Source organism: Ctenocephalides felis, unplaced genomic scaffold (assembly GCF_003426905.1).
Source record: "Ctenocephalides felis isolate EL2017-DRISC unplaced genomic scaffold, ASM342690v1 CF-g0.4_SCAFFOLD_00845, whole genome shotgun sequence".
In the NCBI taxonomy this organism is placed as follows: domain Eukaryota; kingdom Metazoa; phylum Arthropoda; class Insecta; order Siphonaptera; family Pulicidae; genus Ctenocephalides; species Ctenocephalides felis.
Window position 1 is genome coordinate 33208823 of NW_020536999.1, and position 21498 is coordinate 33230320.

Sequence of the window (21498 nt, forward strand, 5' to 3'; positions counted from 1 at the left end):
AAAACAATTTTTGTTTCAACTTTTTTTTTCAAAATTTTTATTTTTTTTTTTCAAAAAAAAAATTTTTGTATATCAAAAATAATTCAGATTTTATTTTTAACTCTAACTATAGTTCTAATATACTTTAAAGAAATAATTTCAACTTTGCAATTCAATTTATATAATTCTTATAAATATTAGACAATGTTACAATATTTATAATAATCTACTTGAAAACATTTAACATTCTTTGATCATTTTGTTACAGTACGGGAAGTTCCAGCAATTTGCCTTAAGGCACGATGCCATACTCCCAACTAATTATTATTATTTTTGTGCCCATTGTAGATTTATATTGAATTTTTCTATTACGTTTCATGCTTTTATAATCTTTATTAATAATTTAAACTTTATTACAAATTTGTTTTGAATTTGAATTAACAATAGACGTTTATAATAGTTTACTGTGAACCATATACTCGTATTGTTATGAAATTTTAAATATAATAAATTATAAAATCTGTAAATTTTATTGACTATAATTAGTCATCGATTCGATTATGCAATATGTTTAAAATTATTAACTTCCCAAAGGAGAAGTTTATGTTTTTATCCTCGACGTTTAAAGACATTCTGAACCGAATGAGACCAAATTAGGAAAAAGTATGTGCGTGTGTGTGCGTGTATGTGAACAGACTTTTTGCCGTAAATCGACGTTTGCTCAAAAACGTCTGTACCGATTTCAGAAATTTAAAAGCCATTTGATGTAATTCAATGAGGACTATCGTTTGTCAGTTTTGTGCGACGATCTGCCGAGCCGTTTCTTTGTAATTTGAAAAAAAGTGTTAACCTTTTCGTACACATATGAGCTCATACTACCGAATCGATTTTAAAAAATCAAAAACTGCTTGAAAGATATTAGTTAGGAATGATACTGATTAGTTTTAGGTGAAAATCTACCAAGCCGTTTTCTTGTAATTAACTGTTAAAAAAAATAAAGTCGATTTTTATGGAACTTTTTTTGGCGATATATATCATAGTCTCATAGAACTTACTGAAATATTACGGCCTCACGACAAGTAGTTTAATTTTAAAAATTCATCGAAGTTTGAAAAAATGAGTAGTTTTTTTGACGTTTATTAAAATTAAAATTAAACGATTTACTTAGTATAACGATAGAGTACTTGGTATTAATGAACATATACTAAACCATTAAAGTCCTGCGGAAACTGGTTCAATTATAAAAATTATTGATTTGTGAAAATTTGCTTTTAGAAAGTACTCCGAGTTAATGTGTTCGTTCGTTTTCAATTGCGTGTAATAAATCCACTCGGAATACTTTTAATCATTCATAAATTTATTTATTTTTTATTGATTAAGTCGATTATTTACACATTTCGGAAAGTTCATGTAACTTGCCTCAAGGCAAAATACCAATACCAACTAGTTTATTTATTATTAACTCAATGTAAGATGTTATTAATCAGCTCATTTTTGTTAATAATATTAGTTTATTAATGTCGGTATAATTGTGATATATGGTTTCAATCACAAGTACGATGGTTATATTATATAGTGTAGTACATTGCCATAACTTAATACTTGACTGTTGAATTATCTGCTTTCAACACTAAGATTAACAAGTCGTAAGTACTTTTTACTCTTTATAATTTTTTTTTCTCCAATTCAATTGTTTTAGTTTTTAATTCTATTTTTATTTCCATTGAATGAAGACTAGGATTATATCCGAAACGTATGGATTGTACAATAAATGTATGTTTTTTTTATTTATGTTATGCCCGATTATTAGACTTTGTTAATGCATATGTCAACATCAAATTCAGAATTAAACAAGGTATTACATATAAAGCTAAAAATAAACAAAGATTGTAGGAAAAAGCAGAGCTGTTTTAATTAATTATTAAACATTTATTTAATTAATTAGCACATTTTAATTTTTAAACCACATTTGAAATTAAACTTTTTAGTACAGTGAGCTAAACTGTCAACAACCTAGATAGACAATGTAAGGCCACTAAAATCTTTCGAGGGGTTTTTAACTTTTCAAAATCGGATCAGAATTTTGTGCGAAGACGTGGACGAAAATGTTAAATCTTAAATAATATAAAGATAATTTTAAAAAGTTGTACAAAAAATTGAATATACTTACTGAATATAACATCCAGAATAAATTTTCCAAAGATTATCTAGTTATTTTTAGATTTACATTGTAAATAGTGATGCCATCTTGGTTTCCTACTCGTAATTTAACCCCATTCTATACCCTATATCCAGTGTTTATCAATGTGACTATAATCCTTCCACCAAAATAGAGTCTCAAAAGTTTGTCAATTTTGAAACGATTTTCTTTTTTTCCTGTAAATATTACAAAAATTAATATATTACAAATCAAGCACAACAGAAGTGAAATTGTTAGATAAATGATACAAAAACTATTGTATGTTTAATTTTAAACATATTTTTTATTTGTTTTGTTTGTTTATCTTTCGATCAAGATTATTTTGGTAGCTATTCTGAAAATATTCTGAAACGTATGTAAAAAATATTGATATTTGCCTCTAATTACAGATAAAAAGATTAATTAATCAATAATTAATTTTTAATAAAAATTTGATTATCAATAATTTAACTAAATTAAATGATCTATAAACACTAAAATACCAAGTGACAAATATTGAAATTGCATTCACTTCATATAATTGCATTATGACGAATGTATCTTTTTTCATAGCATTTAACTATTCAATTTAATTGGTAATCGAGTAGAAATAAGAAAAAAACTATTTCAGTTATGCATCAAATTTATTTAATCATTCTTAGCCAGACACTGTATTGCTAATTGTAACTTTGCAATCGATATAGCATTAACTATTATTTAACAATCATGTACATTCAATAACTACTATCGATAATTTTCTTATTATAAATTATTGAGTTGTATAGTATTTATAATTATAAGTCAAACAACAAATTATTCAACAAAAGTTCCAACAAAAATTTACATGTACAGAAACCAACAAATTATCGTAATTTATACATGCAACAAACAGTGTTTCATACAAGTTTATACTTATACAACTTTTATAATGAATACGTTCTTATTTTAGTATAAACAATATAACTTCTTTCAACGTCAATCTAATATAATTACTTTAGTAAGTCAAGCATTACTTTTTACAAAGCTAATTATACCACCGTATTGCTAGATATTAGTTTATTGCAGTACTGTTGCTGGTTTCATTCTACCATTATATAATAAACATATATGTTCATTATAATTTTCTTCTCGACACATAAACAATAACTCCATAAATAAATATTGCAAAACGGATTTTTGGTTTTATTCCAAGTGCTTAGTAATAAACAAGAGATAATTTATATGGTGTTAACTTTATTTAACCAAAAATATATGAATTTATTAAATAAATTTTATTTAATAAATATGACGTTATGGTTTGTAAGTATAAGAATGAATTTCAGTTACTATGTATCTCAAAAATTGTACTTGGCATTAAGGAAAACTGTTCAGAAATTGTATAACATATTTCTCAAGGTATAACGCAAATGACTTATCGTTAAATATCGTTATAAATAAAAAATATTGTTAAATAATATCTTTAAATATTAAATTAATTCTCAATTTAAAATAAAAATCTATTTCAAGATTTTTAATGGAACATTTTATCTCAGCTTTCTATCACTAAATCGTGTTCTCTCATTTTATTTAATAATTTCTCTAAGTTGAACTCGCAATCAGAGCGAATAATTTGTTTTCATAGCAGTTGTACTGCCTACGGATATGAACTTTTGCAATTTGAATGCTTTATCAATATGTTACATTAGTCACATTTTGTTTAAAGTGCTATTATCTGATATATTAATTATTATTTTCATAAGATTTATAACAGTTATTGCAACGATATTGTTGAGTATATTTAAAAACACGACTGCTCAAAGAAATTTTTCATAAAAATTATTTAGTGTATGTGCATATGCATCGTCATACTTTAAATCTTAGAATATTTTTAAAAATTTGTTACAAATATATAACAAATTCATGATGATTTGAATCGTAACAATAATTGTTAATAAACCTTATAAATTAATCACCTTGTATAACACTGTAGCACAGTTTTATACGATATAATTCAATATCTTTCAACTGGTAAATACTATATTTTTATATGCTATATATTTTCATATATGTACTCTAATAATATTATGCAATTAAATTATATATGTTTCTTCTTAACAGTTTCGATATATATTCTCAAAAATTATCATACTTTTCTTAAATGACTAATTGTATATTATTTATATTTATATTATTAAATATTATTACTTTTTCTTATATGTACACATGCTACACATATAATTTAATAAGTACGTTTCTTTTTGACTAGAATGCACTCCTTCACATCGCCCTTTGATGGGCGGTGTTCAAAATTTCCAAAATAAATTAATACCAAATCATAACTTATTACTAAATTTTTATAATACATTTATCTTTGGTTTGATAGCTGCGTGACTCAATTCAGAGCTTAAATTTACTTACACTAAACTTTATATTACTTATATAACATCTAATTCTTATATATGTTTGGTTGAATTATTTTTTAAATCCTTTTTTTTCAAGAAAATATTCAATAATTTGAAGTAAAACATATTGATGAATTTACAAATATATGTATGTATATATAATAATATAATATAAATCCGAAAAAAAAACTACGCAAAAATGAATAGAAAATATTCATGCGTGCAAGTAAATGATATTCCAAAATTTTCATAAACCCAAGAATAAAATAAAATAAAATATCAAAATGTCAATTTTTCTCGAACAACGTTTTTTAAATCGTTTTTTTATTATTTCAAATACATTTAGTTACATACATAAAACACGTAAATAGAAGAACTATATTATTATTAAATAATTAAGCACACGTATTGTCCAAGAGAGATTCTGATATTGTTTATTTTACGAAAAATATATATTTAATATACAATGAGTATTGTTTTATAACTATATGTTATTATTTCAAGACCAACATGAAATATTTAACAATATAAAGTAAGTATCTCTGCCGCTACATTTAAGATAGGCTTAAAAGCTATCTTTTAATTCAAATTGGGAATATATTAATAAGCAAACAATATTTTTTTGTTTTATATATTTAAACATGCATTATTGCATATTTTGCTTGTCGTTTTCAACTTATATATTTTCATAAGAAAATGAGGATTGTAATAACAACATTTTAAGAAGAAATGAAAAAAATAACAGGTTTATAAAAGTCCATACCCTGTAGAAAATTGTCAGAATTTTAAATATAGCTAAAAGGTAGTCTTTGTAAATGCACATTTGATTATTAACATACTCGTGTTTAGTATTTGTTATTATATACGACTATTCCGAACAAAAATTATTAATATTGATTTTAGAATTAATAGTATGAAAACGAGTATTATAAGATAGTACTTTCCATAGAGTATTAGATTAAATAGCGTGATCTTTAGTTGTTACTTCGATCTATATTTTCGCTTATAATTCTGAGGTCATGAAAGTATGCAAATAACAAAGTTTTGGAAGAATTAATAATTTATAACAAAATACGTACACTATACGTACTCAAATAACGATTACAACAAATTATAATTACTTTTGAAAGACGTTTTAAAAGCTGACTATCGCATACTTTGCTGCCATAGATAGAAAAGGTAAGAAATGTTTGCTGCCATTAATTTCACATGATTTTTACAGAATTATATCTGCCTATATTATTTGTTTTTTTCTTTATTTTATAATAATTAATTATTTATTAAGATATTAGACATATATACAACAGATAATTTTGCATCTAGCAAATTATCATTACATGCATAACTTTATCGATCAATTTGAGATCGTACATCTTGGGGAATCATTATTATTGCACTGAATATTCAGTTAACACTTACTTAAGAATTTTCTCATATCACTAAACACATAGAATTTTATACAATTTACACCTATATACATGCATTTCAAGGATTATCATAAGGGCATCTTTTGATTTTCCCTCTAAGAAAAAAAAGTTCCTAACTCAGTGATCAAATCAGAGTTTAGTGATAAACATATTTATATTTATTGTATAGAAAACAGACATCTGAAACATTTCGATTTAATTCTCTATTATTGCTAAATGTTTATTATTAAATCATAATAAGTGATTATTACGATATTTTTAGTTGAACTTCTCTAAATACATATAATAAAAATTGTCTGTTTACAGTTATAAAAATTGTGAGAAACGCAGCTCCAGAAAATTTGGATTTTACACAATTACTAAAGTCGCTTAGAAGATTATTTAGTTTACAATAATTACTGTTTAGTTACTAAAACGAATCAATATACTTACTTTTTGGTCATATCGTATCATTTGTGCTTAATCAGAGTCGGAATCAGTATCGGAAGGTGCTGCGGGTGCTGCTGGCTCGGCCGGTTCCTCCTTAACGGCGCAGGGTCGTTGTGTTATGGTTGCAGCGGTGTACGCCCCTGGACCTTCGCCCTGTGTATGCTCTATTCCGACCCTTAAGCGAAAAACAATGATGATTATAATATAATAAAATATTTTTTATTAAATATGTGATATTACTTCCATGACTTTAATTATTTGCACAAATACAGTGCTATGATTACACGGGCCTAGAAAAAATTTTTTTTTGTTTGGTGTATCAAATGTTAAAGCTGATTCTTATAGTATTTTTCGCGCTGATTTCAAATCGGCAAACCATTTTTTTTGTATCAGCTCTAGTCTAGAACTTGAAAAAAAGTTGACGAAACCAGGTCCATTCTAGGTCAACTGGTAGGTAGAGCAGTGTCAACTAATGTCCCAAATAAGGCCGAATAGGTCTTGTAAGTTTGTATGTACGAGTAGGCATATCTAATTAAAATAACATTCTGAATTGTATTACTATTTTGTACTTTCATTCCTTATATGTCATATATATCATATCTTGAAAACTAAAGCTCATAGAAAAAAAAACAATGTCATTTTTGAAATCAGCGCCCCAAATATAGTTAAAAACAGCATCAAAATTGTCATCGAAAACCATTTTCTTTGTTGGCCTGTGTTATCATATATAAGGCTATGACAATCATATGACAATCATCATATTTTTTGCAATGTTTTAAAATTGATTTCTGATATTTTGTACAATACTTTCAAATATCTTCAATTTTGATCGTTATTATTCGATATTCGATCCTTAATCGTTTTCAAAATATTCCCAAAAATGATTCCTGCATTTTTTCAAAAAAAATTAAAATATTGATAAAAATATATGAGATTGTAGAGATTTTAGAATATCTTTATTATTTCAAAAGTAACGACATGCAATTCTAAGTTATCATCAGTGGATATAATTTTTTTCAAATGACGTTAAATATTAATATTAAAATATAACACATATAATTCGCAAGAAGCACTCACTGACAGTACTGACTTATGAAAAAGAATGAAGTCGGTCAAACTCGGACTAAAAACGTTTTTCAATACTCTATATTGAATAGAGAGTCCAAATATAGCTCAGGTGCATTGATTCTTCAAAAATTATTTTTAAAAACGTAACTACAGACGTTAATAATCACCTATTGTAGTATTCTTTTTAGAAAAAATAACGTACAATAATAGCACTAAAATAAAAAATGTGACTTTTAAAAATAGTTATTTTAATACTACTATTGCACGTTTATTTTATTTTTTGAAACGTATGAAATAATAGAGATGTTTTGAAACCTAATTTCCGTTTTATATTTGATGTTATGCCGTCCAATAATCTCAAACAACTGCGGCAAAAAAACATTTGCCATATGAAGCTACAGTGAAAACTCAATTCAATAATTGATTTTTCATAAAACCCTGTCTCATTTAAACTGTAAAAAATAATTATGCAAATAAATTTTTTACGATTCGTAATTTTCTTAGAAGTGCAGCAGAACAACAAGTATCGTTCAAATTCTTTTGCGTTTTGTACAAAAATCAAACGTCTGCTATTATCATAATTTTATAGAGAAAAGATTTCCACAAATTGTAATCATCTTATCCAAGACTCACTTATACTCATGCCGCGCCAGGTATCTGACATATTTTTCAGGCGGTTCGTCGCTATCAGATCCCTGAAGACTCACAGATCGCACTGTCGTGTGGGAGGCCTGGGTCGCTGGCATTGTGAATTCCACGTAACACCAATCGGCCAATTTTTCCGGAATTTGGTCATAACTGGTGAGAGCCATGCGACAGACCAGCTGATGAGTCGTATATGCACCTGTAATTGGAATATCAATATGTCATTTTCAGAAAAATTCTACAAACAAATCCTAAATTTGCTCTTTAGACATTTCGTGCGCAAAAAGTTTCAACAGAACCTGTCTAATATAATTCCAATGTCTGCTCTTTTTTTTAAATTATTTATTCTGAGATCTGGCATTGCAAATATTTGAAAGAGAAAATATTATAATTAGTAGATACAGCGGAGAACATACTAGAAGTAAATGTCTGCTCCTAACATAAAATAAAGAATTATCTAAACCTAAGCATGTCTAAAACTTTTTTAAATAATTTATTTTTATCAGATTTGTTGCGAAAATATAAAAAACATACAGCAGTATAAGATTATGAATGAATTTAAAAAAAAATCTAAAATCTCAGCTTGACTATAATTTTATATTTAGTTTATTTATCCATTTTACAGTTCAGATTCTTGGATAGTGTAAATTATTTTCTAAAATATTGAGATATTATAATATGATTTTTAAATCTGATATACGTGTATATAGTAAGACTGCGGTCATAATACTTTATTTCATTTAAATCGTGAATAATATTCAACGACTTACTGACAATTTTCGATAAACCAATGATTGATTTTGTATATTAAAGTGGTACGGTATTGAAATGTTCATCCACCATATCTATATATGACAGATGTAGTCATTGGAAATATTTCCAATGTTTTCTTTTAACGAACTGATAACTATACACTAATTTTTATTTATTTTCAATGTAAAATATGAAATATGAATAAACGTAACAGGATTACGAGTTGATGAACGACGTATCTAGTAATCGAAATTTAAACTTCAACCTAGGCTTTTCATTTGTTACATAAAGTTTATTAAACAAATGCATATGATTTATGATTACATTATACAAACGAAAGTTTAATTTCTTCGTTAGTTTGTCACGAAATGCGATTTTTGATCATATTGGGCTGCGTTATATTGATACTCCTCTACATCTCCTACTAAGAGCAAAAGAAAAATGGGCGTTTCGAAGAAAGCATGGAGGAAAAGTGCAACTGTCACAAAGAAGTTCAGTATTTGGAAACAGGCGTATATCTTCTGGTTTTACAACAAGAAAACCGATGTGGAATTCATGCGTTCGCTTAAAAACTCTGCAGAGTGAACATTGTGAACGGTCAATTATTATTATGTCAATTAGCTACGGATAATACAATACAAATCAAATTATTTAAAGCCAAACTATAAACTATTAGGACTTATGGAGTTTAATTTTTATATATATAATTGTTTCTGTAATGTTATAACATGAAAACTAAATTTATTGTTATATTGACAGCTGAAAAATAAATATTATGAAAAATTACTAAACGTGTTTCGTTTTTAAAAGTCTACTATTTACATTTTATTTAATTAAAATATAGTAGCATGTCAAAGTTTGAAAATATTAGTTTCTTTATATTATACATGTCTTTCGAAATTAAGCATTAAAATACCAAAATATTATAGTTATTACATTAGTAAGTAAAGTTAAATATAAACTATTTCTGAATGTATACATATTAATCTTTTATTTTTACCTTGGCCTTCCTTGGGCAATCGCGGCATCCTCCACACAATGGATCTATGTTGATGTTCATACTTTGCCTGCCCCGAAGTTACCTCTATCAAAGATTCTTGTAATGTATCAACAGCCCCTAAGAAACGTTCGATTCCTTTTATTTTACCGGTTCTTCTATGAGCTGATTTCACAGATCCATATCTAAAAAAATAATAATTATTGAATAACCAACTTATCGATTGTGTTTTATAAATATTTAATAGTAAAATGTTTTATAGACCTGAAATGTTTTTCAACACGGAATAAGTATATCCAACATTCCGGTATAGGAAACCGAATCATTACGTCCTCGCAAGGTACTTGGCCCAATTTTCTGGATGCAAAACCGGGTACCAAAACATCAGCGCGAAGCTCCACCTTGAATAGTTAATAATTACATAAATTCAGGTAATTAAATAATGTATTAAAAATTTATTTAAATTTAAACAACCTACTGTGGATTAAAAGCGTTATTAAAACCAATTTAGAAGTTATTCGTAGTATAGAATCTCATAAGCATTTAAAATAGTACCTTGTTTCCCGTCACGCACATAGTTGGTTTGAGTTGAAGAGGAAGTTCTCGATTTTTAGGAGGTCGTATTCGAAATCGTATCAATTCAATATAACAAGCATCAGGCGGTTTAAATCTACAATATGAGTTCATTTTAATTTTATTCTAAATATCCTGAAATTCATACCAAGTCACTTACTTGATTATTTTAGTTCTTTCAAATTCTTCTTGTTGAACACAGGCATGAAACTCTACATTTTCAAGCCTAATCCATTCCTCAGTGACAACTGGTATAATATCATGCCTACCGACAACTTCTTTGCCTTGCCTTCGCATATCATTTACGCCGAGTTCAACATCAGGCATGCCTTAAAAATAAAATTATATTAAAAGAAAGTTTAATTTTTATAAGATTTGAAGAACCTAAGATTGTCAAATAATAAACTTTTAAAGTTTTGATTCTACCTGACAAAAATCCTAGGAAAAATAATCGCACCCTGGCGATTTGTTTAAGCACTCTACCCTCTGCATCTTGTTCTACGTATAGTTCGTCCACAGCAGTTATTTGAACTTCTTCCATTTTATAGTTAAGTGCACGATCGCGATGTGCTGACATTTTAAACAAGGCTTCTTCGATACACATTGAAAACTGTTTCATATCTTCGTATTCTTGTGATCCCAGTTTAAACAATTGTGATATCTAATTAAAAACAATATTCATATATCATAATAATTAAATAATTGTAGATTTACTTATGTTAGATGTTTATTACTTTAATTAGTTAATATATGTTATGATTTTTACCTGTGGTGCATGTTCGACAGGCAAACCTAACTTCTTAAGATCACTCCAAATTCTTTAACACCTGCATAATCTCCTTGAATTGCATAAGCAGCAAATTGGCTTAATTTATTCGTTATCCTTTCTGCTTTTGTGACTTGGCCAGGTCGAACACCAGGTCTTTCTTTATAGAAAACATACTGAAGTTTTACTGTAAATATTTTTCCAAATGTATCGTATTGTTGCGCGCCTATCTCAGATACGGAATAACATGCTTGCAACGGAAGTTCTTGAAAAGGCTCTTTATCTCCTGAACTATTGTATAATAAAAGCACAGGACTGTCACCTTGATACACCAATTTGATAAATACTTTCTTCCAGAATCTGTAACATATTATTTTTATTTTAAAAATATCGCTTATATAAAATATTAATTAAATAGGAATAGTACAGCACCTTTGGCCAGTAATTTTCTTTTTATTCGGTTGACGTAACTGCATATCCCAGCCTTCACCAGTGTATTTAACTCTTGGAAAATCTTCCAATGGTTGGGAAACATCTTCATCAAAAAGTGGTGTGGGCGGGGTTTCCTGTGAATCAGTTCTTTGCATCGATGATCCATCTATAAAAAATACATAAAATTAATTGTAATTAATTTATTCTAATTAATTAAATAAATATAAAAAGATTCAAACATATATATTAATATTTAAATTATAATTATTTACTTTGGTTTATAATGTTACCTTGTTCCATAGGTAATGACGTTGGGGGCTCATTATATGTTTCACTCTTATCGAATGGATTAAATCGCGGGCTTGTATCTGTTAAAGCAGCTGTTAATGGCGTAGGTGGAGGTGCTAATGCTGGAGTGACACTTTCCGAAGATAAAGCATCGCCATTTTTAGGCCTAAAAAATAAAATTAAAGTTATTGCAATGCTGTTTTGAGTGCATCCCTATGTATCATTTGTCGTTCTTATTACTTTTTATTCAAAAACATATTGAAATTGATAATAAAATAATACTTGCTTTATAAAGATTGAAAAGTCTTTTCCTTCTTCTGAATCCAAGGATTCGGCTTTGCTACCATAAGGTCTTGCAGGCGTACCTTGCGGCACTGGAGGTGGTTCACTCATAGTCAAAAAAGCATCAAACCCACCGTCATCTGCATCAAAACCAGATGCTGCACCCGATGAGTCGACATCCATTCCTCCCCATGCGCTAGCACCTCCTGCTCCCCCAAAAGGATCCGCTCCAGATGAACTACGATCTTCAGCTGAATCAAACTTGGCCGCAAATGCATCAAATGCGTCGTCAGTTGACAAAGTCGACTTAGGCGGTGAAGCTATTTGCGAAGGAACTGCCGATACGTCAGATATTACTGGCTGATAAATAGGTTCCGTATAATTTTGTTCTGTTTCCGTGCAAATCTGACCAGCTTCAACATAGCTTTGAGGAGATGTTTGAGAACTTAGAACTTGCTGAACTTGCACGGGTTCATTAATAACCGATTCATCGGGCATAACTTCAAACGGATTTGTAGTAGGTGTGATCGCGGGTGACGGTTCATTACTTCTTCGAGCAGGTACAGTTGGCGCGGCCGAAACAATTGGTGCAGATAACGGAGCTGTAGTCAGTGGTGCGACTTCTGTTATTTGCGGTGGGGCTTCCGCCGCTACAAGAAAACTGTCATCACTTAATAAATCAGCAGTAGGAGGTGCAGTGTTGGTAGTATTTGCTGAAAATAAGTTTAATATGTCTGCTTTTGACTTTGGAGGTGGAGGAGCAGATGGTTTTTCTCCGAACATGTCAAGAAGGTCGTTATCATTGGTTTGCTGTACAGGTGTTATCGGCCTTGCAGGCGGTGGCGGTCTTTGGGGTATATTTTGAACACTTGGAGAGACGGGTCTTGCTGGGGGTTGTGGTCGAGGAGGAGCAGGACGTACTGGAGGTGCAGGTCTTGAAGGAGGTACATTTTGCATAGATTGTTGTACTACGGGTTGTGGTGGTAGTATTGGTTGTGATGGTACTACTGGCTGTGGTGGTACTACTGGTTGTGGTGGTATCGAGGGTTTTGGTGGCACCGTTGATTGAGATATTTCTTGCATGAATATATTAGATCCATGGTCAATGAACTCTTGAGCAATAGACCCTGATTCCATTACATCAGCAGCAAAAGGATTATCACTTTTTAAAGAAATAGGTTGAGAAGCTACTGATTTATCATTATCATCATCCAAATCAAAGAAGTTCATTTCCACCGGTTGCTCTGGTTGTGGCACGATTGGTTTGGGTTCTATATTCAAAAATTCTCCAAATGTATTTTCTGGTGTTGGACTAGGAGAATGTAAATCGCGCATAGATACTGGACTTGGTGTTCTAGTGGCAGGAAGGCGATCTAATAAATGAGAACTAGTCTGTTCCATATGTCCAGTTACAGATAATATTAGATCTTGCGTTTCTTTTGATGGTGGAGTCGGTCGGGCAGGTGGAATCTTTTTTAAAGCTCTGTTCAATTCTTCTTCGCTACTATATGCATTTAATGCTTCATCTTCATTAGCTATTCGATTTTTATCCTTTAGATTCAAATCCATTGGCTTCTGCGGCTGATATGTCTCGCTATTTTGTAAATCCATACCACCATCATCAAAAAGTAGTATGTCTGTGGTAACAGTATCAATCGCTTGACCAGCTTGCGCATAAATGATGTCAGCCATTGTTGTAGGCATTGTATCCATAGTAGTGAAAAAATTAGATGCTACAGTCGATGAATCGACTTCCTCAAACCCGCAAGCAAATGGATTGGTATCTTGGCCTACAAATGGATTATCAGGAACATTACCTTCAGTTTCATAATCTTCATCCATCAAAAATGGATTTGATGGCTTAACTGATGATGAAACGTATTCATCATCAATTAAAAACGGGTTTGCATTTTGATTTGCCATTTTTGTCACTTATTAGTTACTCACTAAATATTGATTATAGTAAATTATTAACAAAAACAATTATTTGTGAAACTATTGCATAAACTCAGATTCAAGCAATTTTATTTCAGTTTTGCCAGGTCCTATGTTATTTGCAATAGACGTGTCAAACGGATCTATATCGTCGTCCAAACTAAATTCAGCAATAAACTTTTCAGTCGTCTCCGAGATTGGTTGTGGAGATAAAGGTTTCGCTTCCACCAAACTTGCCGGATGACTTAATAAATCTTGGGGCTGAGAAATTGTCTTTGGTAAATCGAAAGAGGCTGTAACTTTTGTCGTTGTATTTTGATCTATAGCTAGTTCGTTTTCTAAAAGCTTTAGTTCGGCTTTGCCTGGTTTTAAATCACATGCAATAGATGTATCAAAAGGATCTGCATACGTAAACTCTTCTTCGACTTCTTGCGGGCCAGCTGGTGTAAGGACTTTATCCGATAATTCCTCGTCAACAGACAATAGATCTGGTTTAAATGTTGAATCTAAATTTAGCGAATGCGAGGTAAAATCAGAATGGCGGCGAGTAGGTTTTGATATTTCAATGTCCTCTCTTGGATTAAAGTCTTGGTCTGATAAACTATGTGTCAATGCTGATTCTGCTACTTGCTCTTGACCTTCTTGTTCGCCCACTTGTGAATACAATGTAACTTTAGGGTAATAAGGTGTTACAGGTTTTCCAGGTTTTTGTGAACAACCTAACAGTTCACTTTCATCGGTATTTAAACCAGGAACGGCAAATACAACTTGTTTGCTGTTGACCGGTAAAATATCAGGTCTGGATGATTTTCTTAAAGCAGGTTGCGGTACAGGTTCCTTTTCCTCTGCGCGAGGATCGAAGTCTGGATCGCTTAAAGAATGTTTTAAACCACCTTCTTCGCCAAGTAATTCTTTTTCTAAAAACTTCAATTCAGTTCGACCCGGTATTACAGCTTGATCTACAATAGACGTATCGAATGGATCGCAATATTCTAAATAATCATCTGACAAAACTTCTTTAGGACTTATGGGAGCATCAGCAAGTTGTGATAAATCAGTTGTGCTTCCACCCAACAAGTCTCTGTGGCCTACTTTCAGTGCAGATAAATCATTTTCTGAGACACGTTCATCTGACAAGCCTGAAATTGATTCTCGTTCTCCAGCTGGGTCAGTTACATGAATGTGGACACCTGATAAAATTCGATTGTTAAATTTTGAAGGATTTTTTTCTTCTGCTCTTGGATCAAAATCAAAATCATCTAGTATTTCTTTTTCTATAAGTTTTAATTCAACTTTTCCTGGCAAAATATTTTCTGCAAACGCTGTATCGAATGGGTCTACATCAGTTAATTCTAAATCATCAATATCTTTGATTTCTTCAAATTTCACTACACTTGGACCTCGAATCGGTCTAGCTGGTGGCTGTTTCTTAATGACAGCTGATACTTCAATGTCACTAGAGTTACAATTTGAATCTTGAAAAGCGGCCCAACCGTCAGTTTCTACTGTCTTGAGTACTTCTTTACTTATTGATGTAAAATCTAATACTTCTTCTTTAGGTTTTGATATCGATTCGGCAGCTAATTGCGCAAATTCATCATCGACATCATCTGTTTCAAACTCTGCAACATTGATTTTTGGTTCAAAACTTTCTAGTTCTGCATTCACGGGTGCAACAGGTGCAACGGGTGTAGGTGGATGAAGTGAAACACTTAAGTCAATAGGTACATCTGGAATCTCCACTTCATCATCAAGAAGACTTTTTGGTACGTTTATAGATTTTGCAGCTTCTGTAACATCTGCAACTGGTACCTCGTCAGTTTCTTCAAGCAAAAGATCCTGTGGCCCACGACGTTTTGGTCTTTTCACACAAGATGTCGGTATTTCTGCCCTACCAGTTAAAACTTCAACTGCAGATCCAATACTAACAAGTTTTTTACCTCTCTTAGAAACCTCGGGGCCTTTAATAACTCTGTCGGCGTACGATGTATCAAACGGATCTGGTCCTAGTTCTTCTTCAGTCGGAGAATCAGGAATATATGCCAATTGTATTTCGCCACTTTCTACAACATCCACAAAAGATGTGTCAAAAATGTCGTCACTCTCTTCCTCATATTCACTTTCCGATTCTAATTCTTCTAAATTAACAACACCGTCAAGAACTTCTACTTGGTCGGTTTGAGGTACTTCTGTTACAACGACTTCTGGCGGTTTATCTTGTTCCTTTTGTTCTTTCTCTTGTTCTCTTCTAGCAGCTGGAGTTACCCTTTGAAAAAATGAAGTTTCTTTAATAGCCTCTAAATCTCCTTGAGTCTTTTTCAAAATGGAATCAACGCCCGCTGTAAGTGCGTTGAATTTCGACCACTCATCGTTGTCAGTTTTTGGTGCTGTAGATGATTCACCAGCCTCCTAACAATCAAAATTTTAAATTATTTATTAAGAAATATCATACCCAAGTGTCATGCTATAATTTAACATTTTTACTAACTTCTTCTTTCGGAGAACCGGCTTGAGAATGCGCTGAATGTTCTCTTCGATATTGTTCTAATTCTTCTTCAGTGAATAAATCTGCGTCTTTAGATTTCTTTTTGCCTTTCTTTTTCTTCTTTAAACCTTTTGTTATTTTTAACATCCTCTACTCTCCAAATCATGGATGCATCTAAAATATTCAATGTATAATAATATTAATTACTCAGGTATTTAGGTAAGAAAATCATTCTTGAACGAAATTCCTAGATATACTTAACTCTGAAATTTTCACTTTCAATCATTATGAATAAAATTATTCAACTATTTTTTTTTATTCTTATATAATAATTCACAACAAACAATTATGAATTTTACAGACATCACTTCCACACTATAATGAATATAGTATAGGCCAAGGCAGATTATTCATAAGAGAGATATCGGTTTTTTGGCATAGTCATATACATTTCCATGTAGAAATGTATAATCGATAGAATCGTCTTAATGTCAAATCTTGAAGCACAGAAACTCTGACGTAAATCAACGGATCTTTCAAAAAAATTTCATGCAGTATGCAATAATTTCATTTATATGCAATTTATTTAAATAATTGGTATTAATAATTAAATTAAAACCAAAATTTATTAAAATGTTCAAATTTATAAATCGCATCCAAGTTTAAACATCAAAAGTAATAGGTATAATTTAATCATCAGCATAAAATGCTATTGAATATGAATAAATAATGATGGTTTTATTATTAATATAAAAAAGTAACATCAAACTTGAATAACGGTTACGTATTAAAAAAAATTGTAACATTTAACCAATGCTTAACATATGTTAAAATTTGTTATTGATATTATAATAATTCACTTACTTACAGAAGTCCCATTGCAATTGTTACGTATTAAAATTAAAATATTTCGATATTGGTTTAATCACTTCCAGCCACACAATTTTGCACAACAGAATTATTCAAACAAATGTCCACAGAAAGCTAGGTTGCAAAACACTTCAACTGACTTTCTAGCACGAGTATAACAAATTATTAACCATGGACTAAAAATTTAAATTCATAGCTTAACAAATCCTTATCGAATCGGGCGAAGTCTTATCGTAGCCATTTTGGTTTGCCAAAGCGCCGGTGCCGTATTGATCGAGGTGCGCGCGTTGGACCACCCATTCCATTAGCACCGTCGGGTGCCGACGATATGTACGTATTACGTGTGACGCGCTTTTCGAACCCAATACATACAACATGGAATAAGCGAAACATCAATTCTCTCGTGGAAAAACTGAAGAAAAACTAGTGGGGCGCATGGCATCGTGCCTTAAGGCAAATTGCTGGAACTTCCCGTACTAACAATTATTTTCTCTTAAATAGATTAACATTTTTGAATAAATTTTACTTTGAAAAAATTAGATTTTTGAGAAACTATAAAATTTTGAGAAAAATTCTCTTGAAGACTCTTTGAAGTAAAATGTTTTCTTTATTTTGAAATATTTTAGAAATTCTGAACTTTTTTTCAAAGCAATCGTACTGCTTTAACTGCATAGAGACAAAATATAGAAGCGCGTAAGCGCCGCGTCGCCGTCTAACGGAAAAACATTGGTACGGAACCGATAGGAATGTAAACAAAATGTATACTTACTGTTAAAATCTCTATAAAATATCAGATAATTTGATGTGCATATGCCTAATGATCATTTTTGACCGCCAAATGGCATTTTTTATTACTTTTTTCACTAGATCTCCGAAACCGCTAGACCTGCCTTCATGAAAATTTAATCAATTATTCATCTTGTCAATACAAGTAAAATTTTTTTTGAATTATTGAAATCGGACGCTCCGTTCTTTCAAAAACTGAGTTACCGTTTGTGGCACTTTTTGCCCCGTATCTTCGGAACGGCTAGACCTGCTTATGCCAAAAACTAATTAGCACGTCCCCATAGCAACAGCAATCGTATGTTTTTTGAATAATCGAAATCGTTTGAACCGTGTTCCCGAAATCGTCGACGAAAATTTGTATCCGCACACACACACACACGCACACACGCACACACACATACACACACACGCACACATACATCCATTTTTTGTAAGGTACGCCAAAATGTTCAGAAACCACTGAAACGTAAAGATATATAAAAATTTTCATTTTCGATTTTTTTGCGATTACTATAACTTACCCTACGGGCAGTTAATCATTTAAACTTTATCATCATAAATTTTAACGGATATTTAATCACCTACTATTGAAAGAAAGTGGTATCAGATCAATCAGGTCAGATGAAATAGGCTTTTTTTCATTTTTTTTAGAAAGCCTTATTCATCTAAAATTTATATGTACTTTCGCTTTGTAGTTACAACCACCACTTAAACAGAGTTCTATTTTGAAATAAAATAAACAAAAATAGTTCTATGTGATCTCATATCAATTTCCAAAAAATCAATTCGTATCTACAAACTCCAGGTGACCAGAACTAACAGGTAATTAAAAATATTATTATCTTTTATAAAAATGTGTAAGTTTTATAGACAGGGCCTGTCCTACCCTGAATGCGATGCATGCAAAAAATGTGGGCGCACGCCTTAAGGGGCGCCAAAATGAGTTTCGGATATGAAATTTATAATATAGTTTTTTCAATATCATTCAAAAAATATTAAATTTCATTGCATCTTTTACTAATCTTGGACAATAATTTTTAATTTAATTTTAACTCTTAAACAACAATACATACACTTCGGCATTACGATATCAATTAGGAGAAGTTTACGATGCAATTTTAGACATTTTAAATAATGAAAAATTAAATTAAAATAATCCAACATGAACCAGTGCTATGTTTAATAATGAGAGGCTAGAATTTTTTTGCTCTCTATGATTTGCTCAATATAATAAATCGCATAAAAACCCCCAAAATAAATAAGTAAAATGTTTCCAATCCCAAATATTAATATTACACATGCGTTAGAAATAAATGTATTTTATACGCATTTATTTTATATCTATTTTTTTGTGTACTAAATCCAGATTTATTAAAAAACATTTAAAAAAATTAACCTAAATATTTATATAATTTTTATGATAAATTGTTCAAAAAGTTAAAATATTAGGGGGAGGAGGGAAGCGCTAGAAAAAAATTTGCATGCGGGTGCTGAGTACCCCAGGACCGGCCCTGTTTATAGGCATTCGATTTGTGGTCGCAATATAATTCAGCGATTTCTGGATCACCACTTAATCGACAACATTAAAATAAATATTAATTGCAAAGTAAATGTCAGAAAAGATCTCTTTCAATATCCTACCTATATTTGATGCCTTTATGGGCAAATATATGTTTGCATACAATCCGTTCTATTTTATTGTTTTTACTATTTTCAATTTAATTTTACTTTGTATAGATATGTAATATTGATTAATGTAGAATTAATAATGCAGAAGTTTATATCAAAGTTTATAAGCATTCATTTTTTTTAAATTTATGATTGAAAATAAATTAATAATACTATAATCTAAAAGAGTGTTTGGTCTAATAAAACTTTTGACAACAAAAATATATTAAAGTTAAAAATCAGTATTAGTCAAAAAAAAAACCTCAAGATGATGCAGATATTGAGAGTTATACGCGGATCATATAATTCTTCCAATTATTGCTACACGCATGTGCATTCTATCCGAAATTCCTTTGGTAACAAATTCAAAATTTGATTTAGAAAAAAACCATAGCGAATGTGCTTTACTATTACCGAATTATGAATTGCTTCATCAAATATTTCTTGAACAGGTACCAGTGCATTTGAAATTATATAAATGCATCCTGGCATGTTCATAAAGCGCAAGCTCCGATTTCGGGAGATCTTTATTTTACGAACTGACTGTTGCGCTTTCGCCTTTTCCGATGATATGACCTTTACCACTGATGCGGGTAGTGGGGCGTGATTTTGAAATTTTTGGCTCTGGCACATTGACCTAGATATTGCTATCTGTGATTGACTATACTACAGATATAAAGGATAATCAACCACTAATGAATTAATTGCTAAAGTATCTTTCCTATGTTTGTTAACGTAAAATATATTAGAAATATAAAGTTATATAATTAAAAAATTCTAATACTTTTTGTTTAGTATTACAATATTTTTAAGTTTTTTTTTTAATTTTTCAATATAATCGATAACTTATGTTTTCGAGACACGAGACAATAATTATTTGTTTTACTGATTATTATTTCATAGTCTGAAAAAATTGGACATATTTTAAAGAACATTGAAACGAGTTTCAATTGTATTTATAATGGATTTAATGTATTTTCAATACATAAACATATATCAGGTGCATTAGTGAGAAGCACTTATTTCGATAAAAACCTGATATTGTAATTTCTTCATCAAAAAATTCGATTAAATGTCTCGAATAATTAAAAGTGTATCAATACCTTCCACGTAAATCTTATAATATATCAGCAATATTTAAATGCATCCAAAAATTTGTAAATGAGCTTCATCGTTTTTTGCAAATGCATCAATATTTAAATGCATAAGTTAAAATCATAAAATGGCTGTTTTCTTCTTGTTTTTATAGAATTTTACTATACCTGTTTCATTGTACATTTTCTACAATCCAAATAATACATTTCCTTTGCGTGTTTGAAATCGCAAATGGGTACTACAAACTCCAATGTTTGATTTTCCAAAAAGGAATCCAAGCACTGACTGAGCAAAGTGGCCTATAATGAAATGACAATTTTATTAATAAGAAATACAAATCTTGTTTTAATTATAATGCAAATGAATACATTATAAGTATACATTACAAATTCATTGTTATAATTGAGTAGATATTACCACCTTGCAAATATCTTCAGTACTGATGGTTGGTTACAGCTGT

The 21498-nt window shown here is 30.3% G+C and overlaps 1 protein-coding gene across 1 annotated transcript; it reads right to left on the reverse strand.

Annotated features, from left to right (window-relative positions):
• Positions 1-6425: 6425 nt before the first annotated feature.
• Positions 6426-17526, reverse strand: LOC113382388 (protein stoned-B). The gene is given in 16 exon segments (XM_026620785.1): positions 6426-6570; positions 8097-8307; positions 9862-10043; positions 10123-10259; positions 10414-10528; positions 10592-10760; positions 10858-11092; positions 11198-11241; positions 11244-11557; positions 11630-11795; positions 11920-12083; positions 12204-14064; positions 14120-14130; positions 14202-16543; positions 16656-16793; positions 17488-17526. Coding segments are annotated over 15 exon segments (6207 nt in total). The 5' UTR covers positions 16767-16793; positions 17488-17526.
• Positions 17527-21498: the final 3972 nt, after the last annotated feature.